The sequence below is a fragment of the Cyprinus carpio genome, chromosome A17 (genome assembly GCF_018340385.1).
Source record: "Cyprinus carpio isolate SPL01 chromosome A17, ASM1834038v1, whole genome shotgun sequence".
Lineage (NCBI taxonomy): Eukaryota > Metazoa > Chordata > Actinopteri > Cypriniformes > Cyprinidae > Cyprinus > Cyprinus carpio.
This window is the reverse complement of record NC_056588.1, coordinates 5,319,352-5,338,574: the sequence shown is the minus strand read 5'-3', so window position 1 is coordinate 5,338,574 and position 19,223 is coordinate 5,319,352. Positions and strand designations below refer to the sequence as shown.

Here is a 19,223-nt window from a genome sequence, read left to right as displayed (position 1 = left end):
TGCTAACTTAGCAATTTTGTTGCTATATTTAGCAACTTTTCAGACTACCCTAGCAAAGTGTAAAGTGACTCAAATGATAAAAAAGACACATATTTTCATGTAATTTACACAAAAAGAGGAAACCATTGAACAGCTAGCCAGCCAAGCAGCACATCAACCTGGAGAGAGCTAGAGAAAGATGCTTAACAGTACAAACATCAAATGTGCATTAAGTTGCTAGTTCCAAATGCTCAATAATAAATGCACATTTATGATACAGCATGTTATTAGCTTGTATATATAACAGTTATTCAGTTAGGAACACTGGAAGAACAAAATATGTGGAAAAAACTGAAAAGGTACTAATCATTTTCTGCCAGGACGTTATTCATTAAGTTGTAAACTGTAACCTGAAAACACAAAATGCAATGAGGAATTTAAATAATATCTAAATTAAAAAATAAATACGTATTGTTCCTTCATATAAACAGTACATTGTGTCCTATTTTTATAGAATTTTGTGTAGCACACTTACTAACTACCAGTACACTGCTAAAAACTATAATTGTTCAGAATGTGCAGTTTTACTAGTTATAAGAAAATACATAAAATGTGTAACTGTTCAATAATTCAATGTTGTAAAAAATCTGATCATAAAGATGTGCTATTTATGTTACTTTTACAAATTAAAATATTTTGTTTATAATATTTTTTTTAACAAATAACATTTAAAAAAAAAAATTCGCTGAGATTTGAGTAATATCACTGTGTATTCTACGTAAAAACGCTGTTTTGTGTAATGGTTATGCAATGACGTCATCACGCAACGACATCACAACGTCATTTAGCAACTTACAGTATAGCAACAAATCAATCTTCCTTTAGCAACTTCCCCTGAAAATTAGTAGGCAACACTGCACAGAAGTTAAAGAATCATGTTAATTTCTATGCATGCAATGTATAAGTATTATTGTCAGAACTGTACTTTTTTCTAAGGGGCAACATTTGCCACCTGGAAGTGACCTCAGGGGCATCTTGATCTTGATCTTCATCAGGGGATTTTTTTTTTTTTCATGAGGGGACCACAGTGTGTCAGCCATGTTATATTATGTCAAATACTTAAGCCGAATCAATGAAATTAAATTAAGCATGGAAATAATTCTGAAATATCCACCTTATTCATAAACTGATATCTTAAAATAGATTTGTGCCGCTGACAGAACTTCAGACTCTGCAAACCTTTGCTCAATCTGTCTCTCCTATCAGTAAATTCTCCTTTAACAACACTGTTACCTCACTGAGTGAGCTGATGTGTGTTACCCATGTGCATATTATTTGTCCTTACTTACTCTTGTACTGGAAAGAGCACTCTGATCTTTTTTTCAAGACTATAATGAAAAATGTCTGATCTGTATTTTGTTAATCAATTGTTGTTGTACTATTGGAAAACATGTAAGCATCCTTCACTCTTAAAAATAGAGGTTCTTAATTAGCATCTACATCCATGAAGAACCTTTAACGAATCTTTCAACTGCACAAAAGTTACTTCATAGTGGAAAAAGGTTTAGATCATTTTAGTGGTAAAATGTTCTTTAGGTTAAGATGCACAAAGTTAAAAAAAAAAAAAAAAAAAAACGAACCAAAAAACTGGATACACTGGGAAAACCTTCTTTTAAGAGTGTTCAGAATATTTTCTGTATTCATATTTTTTATCCATCATAAATGACTGCTTTTTAAGTCTCATAGTTATAATCTAACACAATGATAATTTAACGGGGGTAGTATTTCTTCTGCCTGTTTCACAAGGATCACTCATTGTATCACAGGGAAAATCCAAACATTGTAAAAGTGATACTGCTTCATGTTGTCTAACATTGTGAAACCTTATCAGTTTGAATGTGGCTTTAGTGAGTTTGGCGTGTGTTGATGTTAATGATTTACTGACAGTAACCTCTAATCCAATCCCTGTGTGTCAGACTGTGATCTCCATGGATCGGCTCATTCTGCGACAAGACCGAGGGAATGACATTTCGCCGGGATTTAGCTTGTCTTTCCCTCGGACTACTGGAGTTGGAAATGCACATAAAAGGATTGATCTAATGTGATGAAGTGAAATTGCTGGATAACTCCAAACATGGCAGCTGTACACACATTCATTTTGTTTCATATTGTCTTCGGTTTTTTACACCAGGGTTTGGGTTTGATTTCAGACTACAAATTATGTGGAGACCCCGAATGTGAAAGTAAGATCATTATTATTTATGCTCATATAGTGTAAAAGAAAAGATTAGGCTAAAACTGTAATGTGTGTTTACTGTTTATCTTTTGATTATATGCCTTCATGCAAAATATGTCAATGATGTGATTCATGTGCAAGTTATTTCTTTCTTATCTTGAAGTTTTTGTCCATTTCTTTAGGCATGATAAGTCGTGTACAGGCACAAAGAGACCACAGTGCTAAAGACTGCCGCTTTCTAAACTTCAAAAAAGGAGATATAATCACTGTTTACTACAAACTCACTGGAAAAAGAAATGATCTCTGGGCAGGAAGTGTGAGTACTCTTTTCTGGTTCTGTCTTGATTAAAAAAGTATCCATGCTATAAATCAGTAAAGTAAGATGAATATTCCACATTTGTGCTTTACTTAATCTGACATATAAACATTATGTTTACTAATATTCACAATATTTTGTATTTTGCAGATAGAAAAGCTGTCTGGATTGTTCCCAAAAGATGCCATCAAAGTTGATCAACTGTTTATTGATACAAAAAAGGAAATCCGGGTGCCAGCCCAGGTAATGTACATTTTTTTAATGTACTTTTTATAAAACTAAATGTTATATGACTACATCAGCTATTTTAAATGTGATTTAAAATGATCAAATCAACCTCAATACATTCAGTTACAGGAACAAAAACAACTTATTTCTGATAATCAGTTTCACAGATGTACGTCATATTACGGAAGAAAAGATCTGTTATTACTTCCATTACATTAGATGCATTACATTACATCCATTCATTAGATTACATTCTCGTCTTTAAGGCTCGGATCAAGTAAAAATGATAATTTTTCACGGTTTACAGTGTAAAGAATCTCACTCAAATAAATGTTACCTTCTAAAAAATCTGAATTATCTGACAGAATTAATTCTTCCATGTATGCTGATTTGCTAAGAAAAGTGTCTACCAAGAACATAAATATGAAACATTGTAAATTTTCTCCTCAGGAATTTGACTTCATCTGCTTTGATGAAAATGGTTTAGTGATTGAGCACAGTACTGAATTTGATGATCTGGAAGATTTGTCACAAGAAACCCATCTCAATGAAGTCCAAGATAAACCTACTGAAACAGAAGAGAGTGAACCCAGCCAGATTTCTGTTCAAGATGTTTCTGATCTAAACAGCCCCAAGACAACACAAAAAGGTGGGTCTTCCTGGATAGGCTCTGCTGTTAGTGGATGGTTTGGCAGAAATGAGCAAAGCAATGATGAGCCACAGGATGAGAGCAGTGAAAAACCCTTCAAAAGCAGAAAAATAGTGATGGGTATTGAGGAAAACCATGTGGAGGAGAAGACGAACTCTGGAACTTTTGGCTGGATCAGCGGTGAACCCACCAATGCTTTTGGGTTTGGAAACAAGGATCTAAAAACTGATACTCGGGACAATATTGAGAACCCAACAAATGATGAAGATACCTCATCTCAGCAGTCTAGCTCCTGGATAAGTATGGGTAGAGATGTCTTGGGCTTTGATGAAGACAATACTGAAGCTGCAACTAAACCTGAAGCTGAGAAAGCAGATGAAGACACAAACACGGAGGACCAGAGCATTCTTGACCCCAGTAAGAACATGGATATGGTTAACAACAAACAGAGAGATGAAAACAACCCAGACGACAGTGTGGAAAATAAGGATGGTCCCTTGGAGGACAGGGGAACAGAAAATGAAAAAGAAAAGGAACAGGTGGGGTGGTACGGAAATATGTACAACAGAATCACAAACCTTTACAGAGAAGAGCAAACTAAACATTATGAGGATGATGGAGGCAAAGACAGTTTGTCAGAAAGTCCTGGATTTGCTACAAATACTGAGAACGTTGAAACCAAAGATTCAGAATCAAGTTCACAGTCCATATTTTCAGTCAACGACCTGACATCAATGCTTAAGCTTCCTTTTCAGGCAGACACAGCAGTAAAAAGAGATGAGGAAAAGACAGAAAAGGAAGAAGATGCAGTTAAAAGTGAAAACAATGCTGATTTTTTTGAAGGAAAGGTGAAGCAAGATACAAGAGATGTCCAAAGCGATGAGGAAAAGACAGGAAAGAAAGAAGATCAAGGTAAGGAAAACTTTGATGAGGAAGATAAAATGTTGATTGATATTTATGAGCAGGACACAAACCCAACAGACGTTGAAGTACTAAGTGAAACTCAGTCGCTGTCTAATAAAACAATGACTTTAAAAGATAGCATTGCATCTGATAGCATTGAACAACTAGATGAAGAATATAATATGACTGAAGACAGCACAGATTCACAAATCCTTGAAATCAAGTCAGCAGGTAATTTAAATGAAGTTAAAAGTGAAAACAATGCTGATGTTTCAGAAGGAGCTGTAGAGAAAAACATGAAAGATGTGCAAAGTGATAAGGAAAAGACAGTAAAGGAGATACATTCAGGTAAGGAGGACTTTCTTAAGCAACAAAATGTGAAAGATGCAGAAATATCTGATGTTGTCAAGCAAGAATCAACCACAAAGAATGTTGATTTATTTAGTGAAACTCAGGTTCTCTCTGATGAAACAATGACTTTAAAAGACAGCGTTGCATCTGATGACATTAGAGATATAGATGACTTTTCTAAAGACTCTAACACCCAACAAGGTGATGAAGTTAAGTCTGCAAATAATACAACTGATGAAGGTATTCAGAGCAAAAACAATTTAACTGATTCAGCTGATGACATTTTAGAGGGCAAGCTGTCTCAAAGTCTGTTTGATCAAAGCAATTTAGACACCATCAAACAGCAAGAAAATGATTCTAATAAAATTAGCACAGATCATGTAACTGGCGCTGATACATCTGAACTGTCAGAGTCAGATATTCAGACAGATCCTGAGCTACATTATGAAAATATACAAGAATTAAATGTTGCAGATTTGTACACCGACTCACATATTAAGACTGTCACAACTGGTCAAAGCATAAATGCAGATGTAAATTCAGAACCGACTGTGGATGCATTATCAAAACATAATATTGAAAAACAATTAGCTGAAGGCGACCAAGGTATATCGCAAGAAAATGATGAGTTAGTTATAGACAGAAAAGATGAGTTAGTTATGGAAAGAAATGAGGCACAATTAGATGAAGCATTACCAAAAGACATCACATTTAACAAAGGATGACACACAAATCACAAATGAAAGTGTAACACAGGAAACACATTCAAAAAACCCATTGTTAAACATGTCTTATGGATCTGGTGATTTAGAAGATGCTGGTCATGATCTCTATACAACAAAAAATACAAAAAGTCAAAATAAACAGAACGCTGTGGCTGAAGACCAAGATGGCTATAAAACGTCCACAGAAACAGAACTGGCAAATTTCTTCTCAAAGAATGACTTAGTTCAGGATGGCGATATTGATATCATGCATGATCAAAATCAAAGTGTTGAACACAAAGAAGAGAATGACACAGCAAACAATGAGGATCATCAAACCGATTCAGAAAGTGTCATGCAAAGGGAGGGAAGTGACATAGGTGCCATCTGGGATCAAAGTGATGATGGTGACATGGCGGTGAAGTCAGAAGATAAAGAAGAACAGAGTAATGAAAAACAACCTGGAAGCCCTGAAAATACTGTCAATCATCCTACAGTAACCTCTAAAGAATATACAAACTTATATCCGTATCTGAGTGAACAGAATATTGAAGATCTTTTAGATTTATTTGGAGACCAGAAGTTATCATTCACTAATGCAGGTCAAGATAATGATGACTTTGATGAACTTGGTGACTTTGAACAGCTGTTGGAATACCATATGAAGATGGGAAATATTCAACAAGATAATGGTTCTCCTGGCAAGGATAATACTAAAGAATATCCAGCACTACAAAAACTGTTTACCCTCTTATCTTCTCTAAGAAAGAAATATTCACCAGTGATAACAGATAACAGTGTAGAAAGCCCATGGTACTGATTATTCGTAATGATCATTATCAAAAACAATAAGAGTATGACAGATTTCATAATTTTGGTGAATATTGCATGGGAAAAAAATTTCTGCATGCCCTATGTGATTAATGAGAAATCTAGGTTTTGTGATCTTACGCTGAATGATGGTAATGTTAAAGTTGTCACATTTTCTGTAATGTTCCCACTCTTTCATCACAGAGATCAGAGAGGATGACTGTGTTCATGAAGCATGTCTAGATGTGAATAAGAATACACAAACCTACACAACAGAGGCTGAAAATAATCAAGTTACCGAAGACAGATCTGATAAAACTGACTCGGGCAATCCTCAAAATGAGCCAGTCTCTGAGGAAAAGGACCTTTCAGAGAACAGAGCTAATGTGGAGGATGCTCAGACTGTTGGGCAGGACAAAAGAAAGCAAGAGGATTGGACATCTGAAACCAAGAAAGCTTTCCAAAACCACGGTCTTATTTCTGAGGAGCATGTTGAATCACAGAACGGTAATGACTTTTTTGGACTTAAAATGATTTTCTTTTTAAAGGAATAGTTCATTTACTCATCCTCCTGTCGGTCCAACCCATCATTAAAAAAACTAAATTTTGAAGGGTGACATTTCAATTATATACATTGTAAATTGTAAAATCTTAAATGCTTTTTTTTTGTTTTTGTGACAGATGAATGGCAGTTTTATCAGATGGCAGTTTTTGTTGAAGTCACAATTAATGAAATTGCATCTATAGTGGAAAAGGTGAGTATATATATATATTTATATATATATATGTATGTATTAAAGGCACAAATCCTATTATTTTTTTGAGAGACCTATTTTTCATAAAATTCTGAAAAATCGATATTCTGGACAATAGAAATAACACAATAATGTCATTTTTTTTTCTTAAAACATTTGATAGGCTATTCAGCTCATTCTAGTAGGGTACATTCAAATTATTATTATTATTGACCCTAATTATGAGGTTTATTTTATGTTTACTTCTAGAAAATTACACCTAAATCGGTGTTTTTACTTACATGTGCAGTAAATGTGAATCTAAAGTACACATTCCCCAGATTTTAAACGGAAAATAAAACAATTCATCTAATATTTCGTTTAGCTCCTGAGGATGACAGTCAACATTTTCTGAAGCAACTTTTTGTTCAAAATATATTTTTAAAGGGTTTCATGCAATATTTTGTAACCCTATTCGTGGAAACTGCCGGCGACTAAACTTACAGTCTATTTTCTGTCTTGACATCTCGCCAAAAAGTGTCAAATTTTGCACTTAAGGCAAGTTGACTGATTGACTGACTGCAAGTTGAAGCATTTACTGCCTCTACAACTAAATAACCTATGAAACCTGCTAAATAGACAATAAATAAAATTTGAATGCAGACCCAAATATAAGTTAAGTAACTTTGAGTTGAATCCAGACAGACTTGAGCTGCTCAACCGGTCTCTGGATCAATGACCTTTGTTTATAGAGATATATTTAACTGACACACCCACTAATGAAACATACTTACACATATTATAACTGTGACGTTTCATACCCAGCTCATGACACATATTTGTAGCGTGTATGCTTCTTAACGCATTCCTCGGTGTCGATAGATACGTCTGTCTCTTTAAAACTCGAACGGAACTTTGTGGCACTCAGCAATTGGTGACGTGTGGAAGAAACCATAACCTTTGTAGGGGTGTTACGTTTTGTGTATTTTACAATTTTCGCGTAAAATCAAAGCATTATTGTTTTATATAACAAAATACATGCTTTTCTCATTTAAAAAAAATATCAAAACAAATATCACTGACGTTTGGTTTAATTTTTCGAGACACACGATCAAATGCTTTACAAATCCTCCCTAAAACACAAGAGTGCGCTCTTCCTCTCAGCGCAGTGCGCACTAGCAGTCAGAGTAGAGTAGCATCCGGCACCATGGCATAACAACAGATAAATTAACAGATTACAGAATATAGAATAACTCAGTTTGAATATAATAATGGCAGACGAATTTAAGGCCGAGTCGGTCGTCACAGAAGCGGCTGACATGAAAGGAGCAGCGAAGATTTATTACACTCTCGCCGTGGAGAAAATCAAAGATGTATGTGGCTCAGTGTGTATGATGAAACAGCGTTAGTGTTTATGGCAGCTGTCATATATATTTCTATTAAGTCAGCTATCATAATACTCATCCTTTATTCTAATGCAGTATTTAAGAGTGTTTCATTAGATGTATACTGTGTAAACTGTTCTGTATTAAGACATATAGCTGGTTAGCATTGAAGCATCTGGTACATGTTGCTCAGTTCATCTTACATTACCATTGATTTGTGTGATTTTATTAAACTTATTGATTTATAGATCTACAGTGACTTCAACTGCCCTTTATTTGCCTTGTTTATCAGTTTATGACAGTATAGCTTTAGTGTTTAGTGTATATTGTCTTTTTCATCTTACAGTGGCATTGGTTTTGGTCAGTTATTGTAGGTTAGTGACAAAGGAGGATGTCTGAGATTTTAAAACACATCGTAGTTTGTTAGAAACCTTTATACATTTTATTTTAATAGTTTTGATTTCTTGACTGTAAAAGTGACAGGTGATGTAACAGTAAAGTATAAAGTGCTAAAATATTCTTTGCAAAAATGTGTGCTATAAATTATCATTATTATTACTGCAATAATAATAATGATTGTAATAATGAAAGTTTATGTGAAACTATTAACTGTGTTTGATGATGTGAATGTGGGTTTAGGTTTGTAGAACATTCTGTCCATTTTTGTATGCGTGACAGAGAGAGGGCTCTTGAAGAAGAAAAGCCTCATGATATAAAAGTGTGTACAGTTGCTTAATTTATACTTCCCTTTTTATTGAGAATTCATATAACTGTTAAACTTCTGTGTCTTAGGTTGTGTCTTCACTTCCTCATGATATCCGGCCTGGTCCTGACTTATATGGACTGCCATGGGAAGCTGTGGTTTTCACTGGATTTTTAGGTTTATTGACACTGCTTCTGTTCAGCTGCAGGTTCATTCAGTCTGTAAGTCATGCATTACTGCTACATAAAAATGCACACTTTATGAGTGTTATCATTTCACTAAATTAACTTTTTCTGTTTCGTTCTGCAGGTCAGAAGTCGACTGTATGCAAGTGAGTGTTTTCCATCTCTTTATCTGCTTTAAATCTATCCTCATTATCTGTTTTATCTGATCTCCACTGTCAGCTCTCAGCTGATCCTGTCTGTTGATTTGTTTGCAGGTAAAGAGACGCAAATGGCGCAGAAAGTGGCTGAACTGCTTGATGAAAAGTGCAAAGTGCTGGAGACATTCAGTGAGGTTAAACAGAAGGTGAGAAATGCTATTACAATATATGAACACTTAATAAACATCCATGCTTGTATAACTGCATTCTCCTAAATTAGTCCCTTTAAACAATGGCTGTCCATCTCAACAGTTTGACAAACTAGAGTCCACGCTACAGAACAATGGCATGTCTGCACAAGTTGCAGAAAAAGACAGTTTAGAGGTAAATATGGTTATTATGGTCTCAAATCTTCCTGTAAAAACATGCAGTTACTAATGTTTATAACATGCAGTTACTTAGCTACTAATGTTTATGAAATGTGTCTCCCTGACCACTTCACTCGTTGCCCGATCCAATTATACTACTTTTAGGTGGCATCACAGAAACTTGAACAATCAAATGCACAATTGAAAAAGGAAATAGAGAGGCTGCAAGAAGAGCTGTCCCAACAAAACAAAGCAAGAAAACAGCAAGAGGATCAGGTAATATTGTCATACACACAGATACACTCACTTTACATATCCAAACTACCCTGTTCATGCTTGATGCCCTTTATGTTGTCTGTATCTGTCCTAACAATTGTTATATTTGTTTTACAGCTTGCTGAACTTGAGCAGATTTTAAGAAATTTAGAAGAGCAAGCTAAAGAACGAAAGTCCCAGTTAGAACAGGTATTGACTATGTATCGTGCATGTTTCAGTCATATTTCCTTTTAAAACACAATCATTTGTAATTCTGTACTGTTACCTGTTTCTCCATCTGTAGGACAACACAACACTAAAGATCCATGAGATCAACACAGAGCGACTGCAGAAAAACCTGCAGGCGGCCAAAGAGGAGCATACAATGTTGCTTGAGAGTAAAGAACAGGTGAGAGCTGTGTTAGAATGCTTAATTTGGAGAAGATGAACAGGTCAATAAAAAAAAAAACGTTTAACTGGAGTACCTATGTTTTCTACACTCATACAGCTGGTGCAAGAGGCAGAGGACTGGGGTGAACGTCTCGGTGAGCTGGAGGAGGAGATGAAAATGTGTGAAAAATCTCATACTGGCATGCTGGAGGACTGCGCTAATAAAGATGATCGCATCCAGGTAAAAACACAATGACATAAGGCTCAATGAGACCAGACACTAGAAAACAGGAAACCATCGTATTTCTTTCAGTATCAAAAGAACAGCATTTATTTGTAAATGTCTTTACTGTCACTTTGCATCCTTGCTGAATAAAAACATTAATTTGTTAAAAAACAAATTCTGACCCCATATGGTAGCTTATGTGATATAACTAAAATATATATCCAATAAGATGTACACAAAAATGTCAAAACATAAATAAACGTTATATTCTTAAATGCACAATATTTAATTTTGTGAATTACTTGTGTAAATTAATATATAATTTACTCAAAAGTATTAAAAAACACTAAATTATTCATTGACAATGTCTAGCGCACAACGTAGTAAAAGTATAAAGTTCTGTCATTAAACCGATAGGTTCTAACTCAGTCTGACATAATGACATTCACGTTGTGCAACTGCTCACTGTAGCAGTTGCAGCGCACTTCAGAAACCCTCCACCTTCCCCAGCTCCACCTGTATAGATCTGCTACAGGCAGTAGCAAGTCTCAGTACTTTCCTTTTCTTGTATCAGTCACTGACAGAGTGCCTTTTGAAGATGCGAGATTGGGATTCTGAGGACGAGAGCTGCATTGACGGCAGCACTAATGCAGCTGGAGCTGAGAATGGAGACAGTTCAGGTTCAAATTCTTGTGGTTCATTTGGGAATATTCTTAGTTTGATCTGAAGTCAGGTCTTGAGGTGTCGTCTCATGAGTTTTTTGTTCTTGCAGGTTTCCATCAGAAGCAAAAAGTACAGAAACTTATTGAAGCGGCCAAGGTACTCCTACTCACATCCTGGTTGTCTCAAACCTAGTGAAATACCTAGATACCCCATATAACTGCCAAACATCCTGTAAAATATGGCAGCCCACTGGTGTTTGAAACACAACCCTTATGTGTCAGATTAAATAAATAACATCCGTCTACATCCAGAATATGCAGATATGCTGCTAACAGATATAATGCTGTAGATAAGTTAGTCCTCCTCTTTGTCACAGATGAGTGCAGACTTGAAGTCCATGGAGGAGGACAAGAACAGAGTGTTCGCCAAACTCGCAGATGAAATTAAAGCCAAAGAAGATCTCCAAGGTAAACATTTCCAGTAGAGTTGAAACGGGTGCTGATGCATGAACCTTTTAATTTGATATATAATTATGTTTTGATTAATTGTAGAAAGAAATATGACCTATTCATTCATAATTGGAATCTTCAGGCACCTTACTATTTAATTTTCGATTGATTTGGATTCTTATATTGCTGAACTAATCATAACCTCACAACGTATTTGCTTTCCTACATGATTTTCTAGGAAAACCCCTGCTATGCAAATATTATGAGTAATAAAAGTTGATCTGATTTGCTTTGGCCTGAATATATCAAACATGATCTTTCAGACTGTAAATAAAGACTTGTTTCTCTGTATTCTCAGAGGGGATCAAACAGCTTGAGGAGCAGAAGGAGGTGTTGGAATCAGAGAGTGCCAGCTATGCTAGTGAAAGCCAGAAACTCCAGCAGAAACTCCAGATCATGACTGAGATGTACCAGGAGAATGAACTCAAACTACACAGGTTTGGACCGTGGAAAATCTTTACCCTCCATTCAGTGTCTCTGAAGTCTTTCTTTATTGGAAATTCAAATACTAATGCTGTTCATTCAATTATTGCTTTGACTCTTTTCAGGATGTTGACAGTGGAGGAGAAGGAACGCTTACAGAAGGAGGAGAAGCTCAACAAGGCAGGAAAGAAGATTAGTTTTGCTGTAGGGGAGCTCAGCACCTACAGGTCAGAGCAAATTGTTTAGCACACATGAGGAAGTCAAGTATGATATAGTATGTGATAAAATCAAAGGAAATGGTCTCTGAGAAGTTGAGAAAACTTGAAGCATAATGAATGTTCACTAAAACAGGAAGTTTACATTATAGTCTCTTTCACTGTGTTTATATAGACAACGAGCCAAAGACCTAGAGGAAGAAATGGAACGGACATCACTCGCCTACAAGAATCAGGTGACACACTAGTAATGCTACATAGAGTTACAACGCCTCTACATGATTTATATTGATATAGGTTCTTCAGTGGCACATGCTGATGATACCCACACTGAATATGTTTATAATAACCTTATTATTTTTATACAGTATTTACTCAAAATACTCTGATATAAAAAATATCTGAACCCACAAAATGAGAATTGTCAATTGATGAAATTGTTGGTAGATTTTGGAACTGACATTAGGGGGAGACATTATACATCCTTATATCAGTCTGTCATTATGATGTAGACCTATGCGACTGATATGAGGATCATATCATGATTAATTAATTAGAATTATTTATATAAATATTTATTATATAAATTGAGATAGATAGAAATGGATAGAATAGATAGAAATCTATGTATGTATATGTACACACAGTATAAAAGTATAATATATTCAATATGATATTATATATGACCAAAATTGTAAATTATATAAATATATTACATGAATCATTGTTTTACCACCACAAATTAGAGATCTCATAAATACTGATATCATTTTATATATATGTTTTTTTTACATTTTATATATATATATATATATATATATATATATATATATATATATATATATATATATATATATATATTATTATTTTTTATTTTTATTTTTTTTCTACCAGATAACTTCTCATGAGAAAAAGGCTCATGATAACTGGGTAAGTTGTTTTCAGGCCACTTGATCCGTATCAGTCATCAGTAGCTTTATTGTGTCAGGTGTTCTTTTTATACTGTTCTTATTGTCTGCGCTATAGCTAGCTGCACGGGCAGCGGATCGAGACCTGGCTGATGTCAAGAGAGAAAACGCTCATCTCCGCCAGAAGTGAGATTGACTAGAGAGTGTTTTGCTATAGTGTTTTATATACAGCAGAAGCAATATTTATCCATACATATTAATATGTTTACAATTGCAGGCTGACTGGTGCCCAATTCAAGTGTGAGATTCTTGAAAAGGATCTACGCGAGGGCAGACCTTTATTTAGAGGTCAGATACTCTTCACTTCCCTTTGGCTAGTACATGTCTATGATTAAAATGGTATTAACCATTATACATTTCCCCATCTCACAGGTGAAAGATCTCCATATGGACCTTCTCCTCTTAGCCGACCCTCTTCAGAAACACGGGCCTTCCTGTCCCCTCCGACACTAATGGACGGACCCCCTCGACTCTCACCTCAGTTTATGGGTCCAGGCAGAGGTGATATACACACTTCCCTCTCTTTCTTTAATTCTGAGAAAAGTCTCCTAGCTAGTATGAAAAATGTGATTCATTCTTTGCATTCCATTACATGCATGAATCCAGTTCATCTCCCATGAGATATAGTTGATATGTTTGCATTAGGGGTGTAACGGGTTTGATTTCTCACGGTTTGGTTTGCATCACAGTATGGTTCAGTAAACACTTAAGATAGGATATTTCTGACATTTCTATATTTGAACAGTTACCTATACACTACTGTTCAAAAGTTTAGGGTCAGTAATATTTTTAATTCTTTAATTCAGCAAGGATGCAAATAAATTGATCAAAAGTGGCAGTGAAGAGATTAATAATGCTACAAAATATTTTTATTTTAAATCCATTCATTTGATACTGAAAAAAAAGTCAGCTTCCACAAAAATATTAAGCAGCACAGCTGCTTTCAACATTAATAATGTTTCTTGAGCAGCAAATCAGCATATTAGAATGATTTCTGAAGGATCATGTGACACTGAAGACTGGAGTACAAACAGAAAACGTGTATTTTAAATTGTAATTTTATTTACAGGATTGCTGCTTTTACTGTACTTTTGATCAAATAAATGCAGTCTTGCTGAGCATAAGAGATCCCAAACTTATATTCAGATTTTGAAATAGCCCCTTTTATTTGCAAAATGCAAAATTGACATTTTACTAAATGTTACAGTGTAGATGCATTTAAAAAAAAACATGTATCCAGTGCTATATCCAAAACTGCTCCAGATAAATTTAGTATCTGTAAGTTTTTTTAATTTACTTTATTATAGTTAATGCATATCACTAATAATTAAAGACCTGCAAGACATACCAGTACAATTTTTGCAGTTTAAATGCATACTAAACCATGGGTAGCAAATCATTCCCCAAGTTTGAATATAGAGGAGTCTTTTTGTGTTCCATTACCCTCGTTGATATTTTGTTGGTTGTCTCCCTTTCCTCGCTTTTCCATTCTTAACTTCCTCAAACATTTTTATGTGCCGTTTCTCTCCACTCCATTCATCTTCCTTCACTCTCGCTGTCACATAATCAGCATCCCGTGGCGTGGTAGAGCCCCATAGTGGTGGGCCAGACTTTGAGCGGAGTGGCCCTCACTCTGATAGTGGCTCGTTGTCTCCCTCCTGGGACAGGGAACGCAGGGGCCCTCCTCCCCCTCCAGGTACAGTGATGTACAGCTGCCCTGTAGCAGGAGGAAATACTTCTCTAGCTCTCAAAGATCAAGAATTATCGATAGAAGAACCATAAGCATATTAGCATGATGACTGCCCATTTGTACATATCAACATATCAATAGTTTAGCCAATCATAACAGTTCTTTTACATAGTCTTAAAGGTACAGTAAGGCAAAAAAAAAAAACGCCTGTTTATTTTTGATGATCAGCGAGAGGGATGAAATGGTTGTGTAAAAGTAAATTATGATGCAAGAAACATTGTAATATTATAAATGGACTTCACAGAAAAAATAAACACTGAATCAAAATGTAGAATATGCAGTTAATGAGGCTTATTTGCTTGATTTCAGTGTCGGTTTGCTATTGATTTATGAATATTAAGCACTTAACTGTCTTGTGCCTATTATTTAGCCAGCAGTGTGAAGTGAGAGGTGTTTCTGTTACTGAAGCTCAAACTCAGTTAGGTGGCTGAGAAGCACTGACTCAGCCGCGCAGCTCATTGAAGAGTCACAGAACTGGGCCTTCTTTGTTCTAGACGTTTCTGTGTTTTTGGACTGTGCGTCAGGCTTTGTCCCGCTGCCCTCTGCTGCTCCTCACTGTTGGGCTGAATACTGTCGATTCAGGGGCTGTGGAGTAAATGTTCAGCGCAGTGATTAGTTATTTCATACTGTGGGTGTGAATAGCACAGGACATCGCTGTATTTTTTAAATGTCATTATTATTATTCCCATTACATTCTAGGTGTTCATGGGCCAGTCACTTTCAAATGTTTAGTTTTGTTTTTGTTTGTAATGTACAATGCATTTTTAAAGGGTCTTGAATTTAGTTATAATAATATGAATTATTTATATGTACAAATTATTATTATATATTTAAAATATATTGTTTAATATGTTACATTTTTATTTTATAAATATATATATTTTTTTAAATAATTATTTTTAAGTTTTTGTTTTTAATTGTAATAAATTATCCATTCCTCTGATAATGACTGAAAGGCTCTTAAATTTTGAATATTATAATATTAAGAATAATAATACAATTAAAAATTTTTTTTTTTTAATTTATATTTAAAAAGCTCTTAAGTTTATTTATAATCAATAATGTATATAAACAATATTACATTTATATAAATTATAATCTTGATTATAGAATTATTTAAATAAATGTATATTATATAGATATTATTATTATTATTATTATTTATGAAAGTTCATCCTCTCCCAGATCCAGGTTTGCCCTATAGGAGGCCTCCTCCAGGTCCATATCCTATGGGTCCTTTGCCTCCTAGACCTCCACTTCCTCCTGAGCCATACTTTGGTGACAAATCAGGTGATCCTCTATGATATGTTTGACTTCTCCTCTGTTTCTCTTAAAGGTCATTTGTACCTGTGGAATTATTAATATCCCATATGACTCACATATACAAGCCTAATATTAACTAATACTGAAAAACTGAGATAGATATTCTGTATCTCATAGTAAATGGAGCAACATTATTGACAAAAACTCCCTGCTCACTTGTTTTTATGCAGCTCATGTAATAGCATTACAGAGGCAAGAATGAGTTCTCTTTTCAGTAATCCTGAAGAATTTTGGCTCAAAGATCCTAAGAGTATTTTTTCCTCTCTTTGTCCCAGATTCATCATTTCTAAGAAACAGCTCATCTATCATTGAGAATGAGAGCAGAGAAGTGAGTAAACATCCAATTGGTGAGAAAAACCTGTAGTTTTTGTACATGCACATAACTGAAATGTGTTTTAACAGGGTCTTCACTCGATGCCTGGTGACATGAGATTGCCTCCTGATCCTGATTCGAGAATGGGACCTCCTCCAGGCCCCTCTTTAATAGGAATGCCCCCAATGATGGACCCTAGGGACCGACACTTCCCACCCAGGGGCCCTTATGGACCTCCGGAGTTCTTTTCCCCTCGTGGGCCTGGTGGTCCCCCCATAGGCAGTAAGTTAACTATTTCCATTGATTTATTACAAGATAGGACTGGTTGACTGGTTAAAAATGGTTAATGGTTAAAAAGTTTAAAAATGAACTGTTAATTTTATGGTTCCCATTGTCTCCAAAAATCGTAAAAAAAACATGCAAAAAAAACAATAACTTTTAATTACAATAGTTGTTTCCAGTAGTGATGTACAAATATTAACATTTTGGTAAATATTGATAATAGTTGTAATCTTTTTGCACATGAAAACATTTTTAGTGGAAAATGATTTGGGGAAAGACTTTATTTTGTGATTTGATAAAGTTGATATTATTGGTTAATATTTTTAATTATTTTATTATATAATTTATGATAATAATTACACATTATCTTATTCATTATTATTATTATTATATTTGATTTATTACAGGATAGGACTACTGGGATTTTTATATTTACAAATTTATTAGATCATTAAATGATTATTCAATTAATTATTAATTTCTGGATATATTTATGGGAATTTGAGGTAGCATCATTTCAGAGTTTTCTGTCTGATTATTTGAAACTGTTAATACAAATAGATTTATTATTATTATTACACATTTAAATTTTTACCATTTTATGTTATACTTTTTTATTCAATTTATTACAAGATAGGTATCAGCTACTTTAAACATTTAATTAATTTATTAAAACAATTATTTAATGTATAAATATATTTATGGAAATTGGTACAAAAGGCTGCATCACTTCAGGGTTTTTAGTATGATTATTTGATACTGTATTCTAGTACAAATTGATAACTTTTATTACCATTTGCGCTAGTGCGAGGGCCACTTCCCCCGGGAATGTTTCCCAGAGCTCCAATGCCACTCCCTCAGCATATGGGCTATTTACCACAGAGACATTCGTCTGACAGCTTCCCCGCCGGACCTCCACCCAGACCCTCCCCACCCGGCAGCGAGCAGCCCCCCAACCAGTCGCCCTCTCCTCATGATGTCATCTGATCTCTCACGCTCTCTTCCTCCCATGCAAACTGTTTCTGACTTCCTGTTGTTGTGCTCAGGGGGTGTTTCCTTTGATATGTAACCGCAGTAGCCTTGTGGTTATCTCTTACTTTTTGTCTTACAGTAGTTGAAAGCGCAAGCATGGCAAAGGGTGCAGCACATGCCACTGGTTAATATTACGAAGAGCAAGGTGATGTCTGTATTTCAGGCACAGTGTAAATGCGCAGCCTTTGTGAACCTGTAGGTAAATTGTAAAGTCAACGAGACTGCCTTTTAACAGGATTATAGTTGCTCAGGTTTGTGTTGTTCTGATGCTTTTTTTTTTAATTGAAGGTAGATGATAAAAGGTCCTCATATTTGTCAGACTGTGTATATTTATATAGAAATTCTACTACGTATATATTGTGAATAGGATGCTGTTGAAACAAGACTTTGGTAACTAACTTGACAAATCCAACACCTCAGTCCAGAGAACCGTCCATGTAGCGGATATATTTATAGTTTCCTCTAATAACAACTCATGCCTTAAAAATAAGTGGTCTGATGAAATTATGTACATTAATAATAAAGATGTCATTTGAAAAATACTGGATTAGTTTCATGTTTTCTTTGCTGAGACATTGTGCTAACGTATGAAGCTTAGTAATGTACAGTATGAAGACGGATATTATTAATCATTATTTTATCCATAACGGATATTTGCTAAGATTACATTTGTTTATTTATTGTTAAATTATTCATGTTTTTAAAGATTAAGATGTAGATGTAATTATTTAGTAATTATGAAGTACAGAAACATACAATTGCAGCATGAGAATCATACATTCATTTGTTTTAAGATGACCATTAAGGGACACTTTTTAATATGCAGAGTAATAGAGTGCTTTAGGCACAGTAACAGAGCAAAGAAGGTGCATTGTTATAATTTTTGGAACATATTTTGCACATTTTAAGAAAAAAAAACAAGAATGTGCCTACATATGAATCCCTAATTTCCATGACATGGAAAAGCTAGGCCAAGATCTAAAGTCTTTTTTAAATCAGTAGAAATTGAGCTTTATACGTGTGATCACTGTAAAAAAAATAATCTACAAAAAACATGCTACTTTTCATTCAGTCTCCCGTTGTGAAGCGTTCTGAAAGAAAATGCATTGTACATCAGAACTGAATAAAAACAGAGACAAGATAGATTTTTTTTTTTAATGCTTTTATTTTACCGATTAAAAGAAAA

At 34.8% G+C, this 19,223-nt stretch overlaps 1 protein-coding gene across 6 annotated transcripts; it reads left to right on the top strand.

The window, feature by feature from the left end:
- The first annotated feature begins 1,909 nt into the window (after window positions 1-1,909).
- Window positions 1,910-18,579, top strand: LOC109085704 (melanoma inhibitory activity protein 2-like). Of its 6 annotated transcripts, XM_042773681.1 has the most exons (31): window positions 1,922-2,222; window positions 2,398-2,531; window positions 2,682-2,774; window positions 3,210-3,947; window positions 4,164-4,320; window positions 4,588-4,659; window positions 6,381-6,683; window positions 6,858-6,931; window positions 9,088-9,219; window positions 9,308-9,329; window positions 9,438-9,526; window positions 9,633-9,704; window positions 9,854-9,964; window positions 10,082-10,153; window positions 10,248-10,352; window positions 10,452-10,574; window positions 11,134-11,239; window positions 11,332-11,378; window positions 11,599-11,689; window positions 12,030-12,168; window positions 12,280-12,381; window positions 12,545-12,605; window positions 13,264-13,299; window positions 13,396-13,463; window positions 13,555-13,625; window positions 13,710-13,838; window positions 14,908-15,033; window positions 16,273-16,377; window positions 16,686-16,738; window positions 16,813-17,005; window positions 17,811-18,579. In XM_042773681.1, the coding sequence occupies exons 1-31, from the start codon at window positions 2,114-2,116 to the stop codon at window positions 17,990-17,992; spliced, it is 3,915 nt and encodes a 1,304-aa protein (XP_042629615.1). In that variant the 5' UTR covers window positions 1,922-2,113; the 3' UTR covers window positions 17,993-18,579. The 6 variants fall into 6 exon arrangements, with proteins under 6 accessions (XP_042629613.1, XP_042629611.1, XP_042629610.1 ...); XM_042773677.1 differs by having other exon boundaries at window positions 1,916-2,222; window positions 3,210-4,320; window positions 4,591-4,659; XM_042773676.1 differs by having other exon boundaries at window positions 1,917-2,222; window positions 3,210-4,320.
- Window positions 18,580-19,223: the final 644 nt, after the last annotated feature.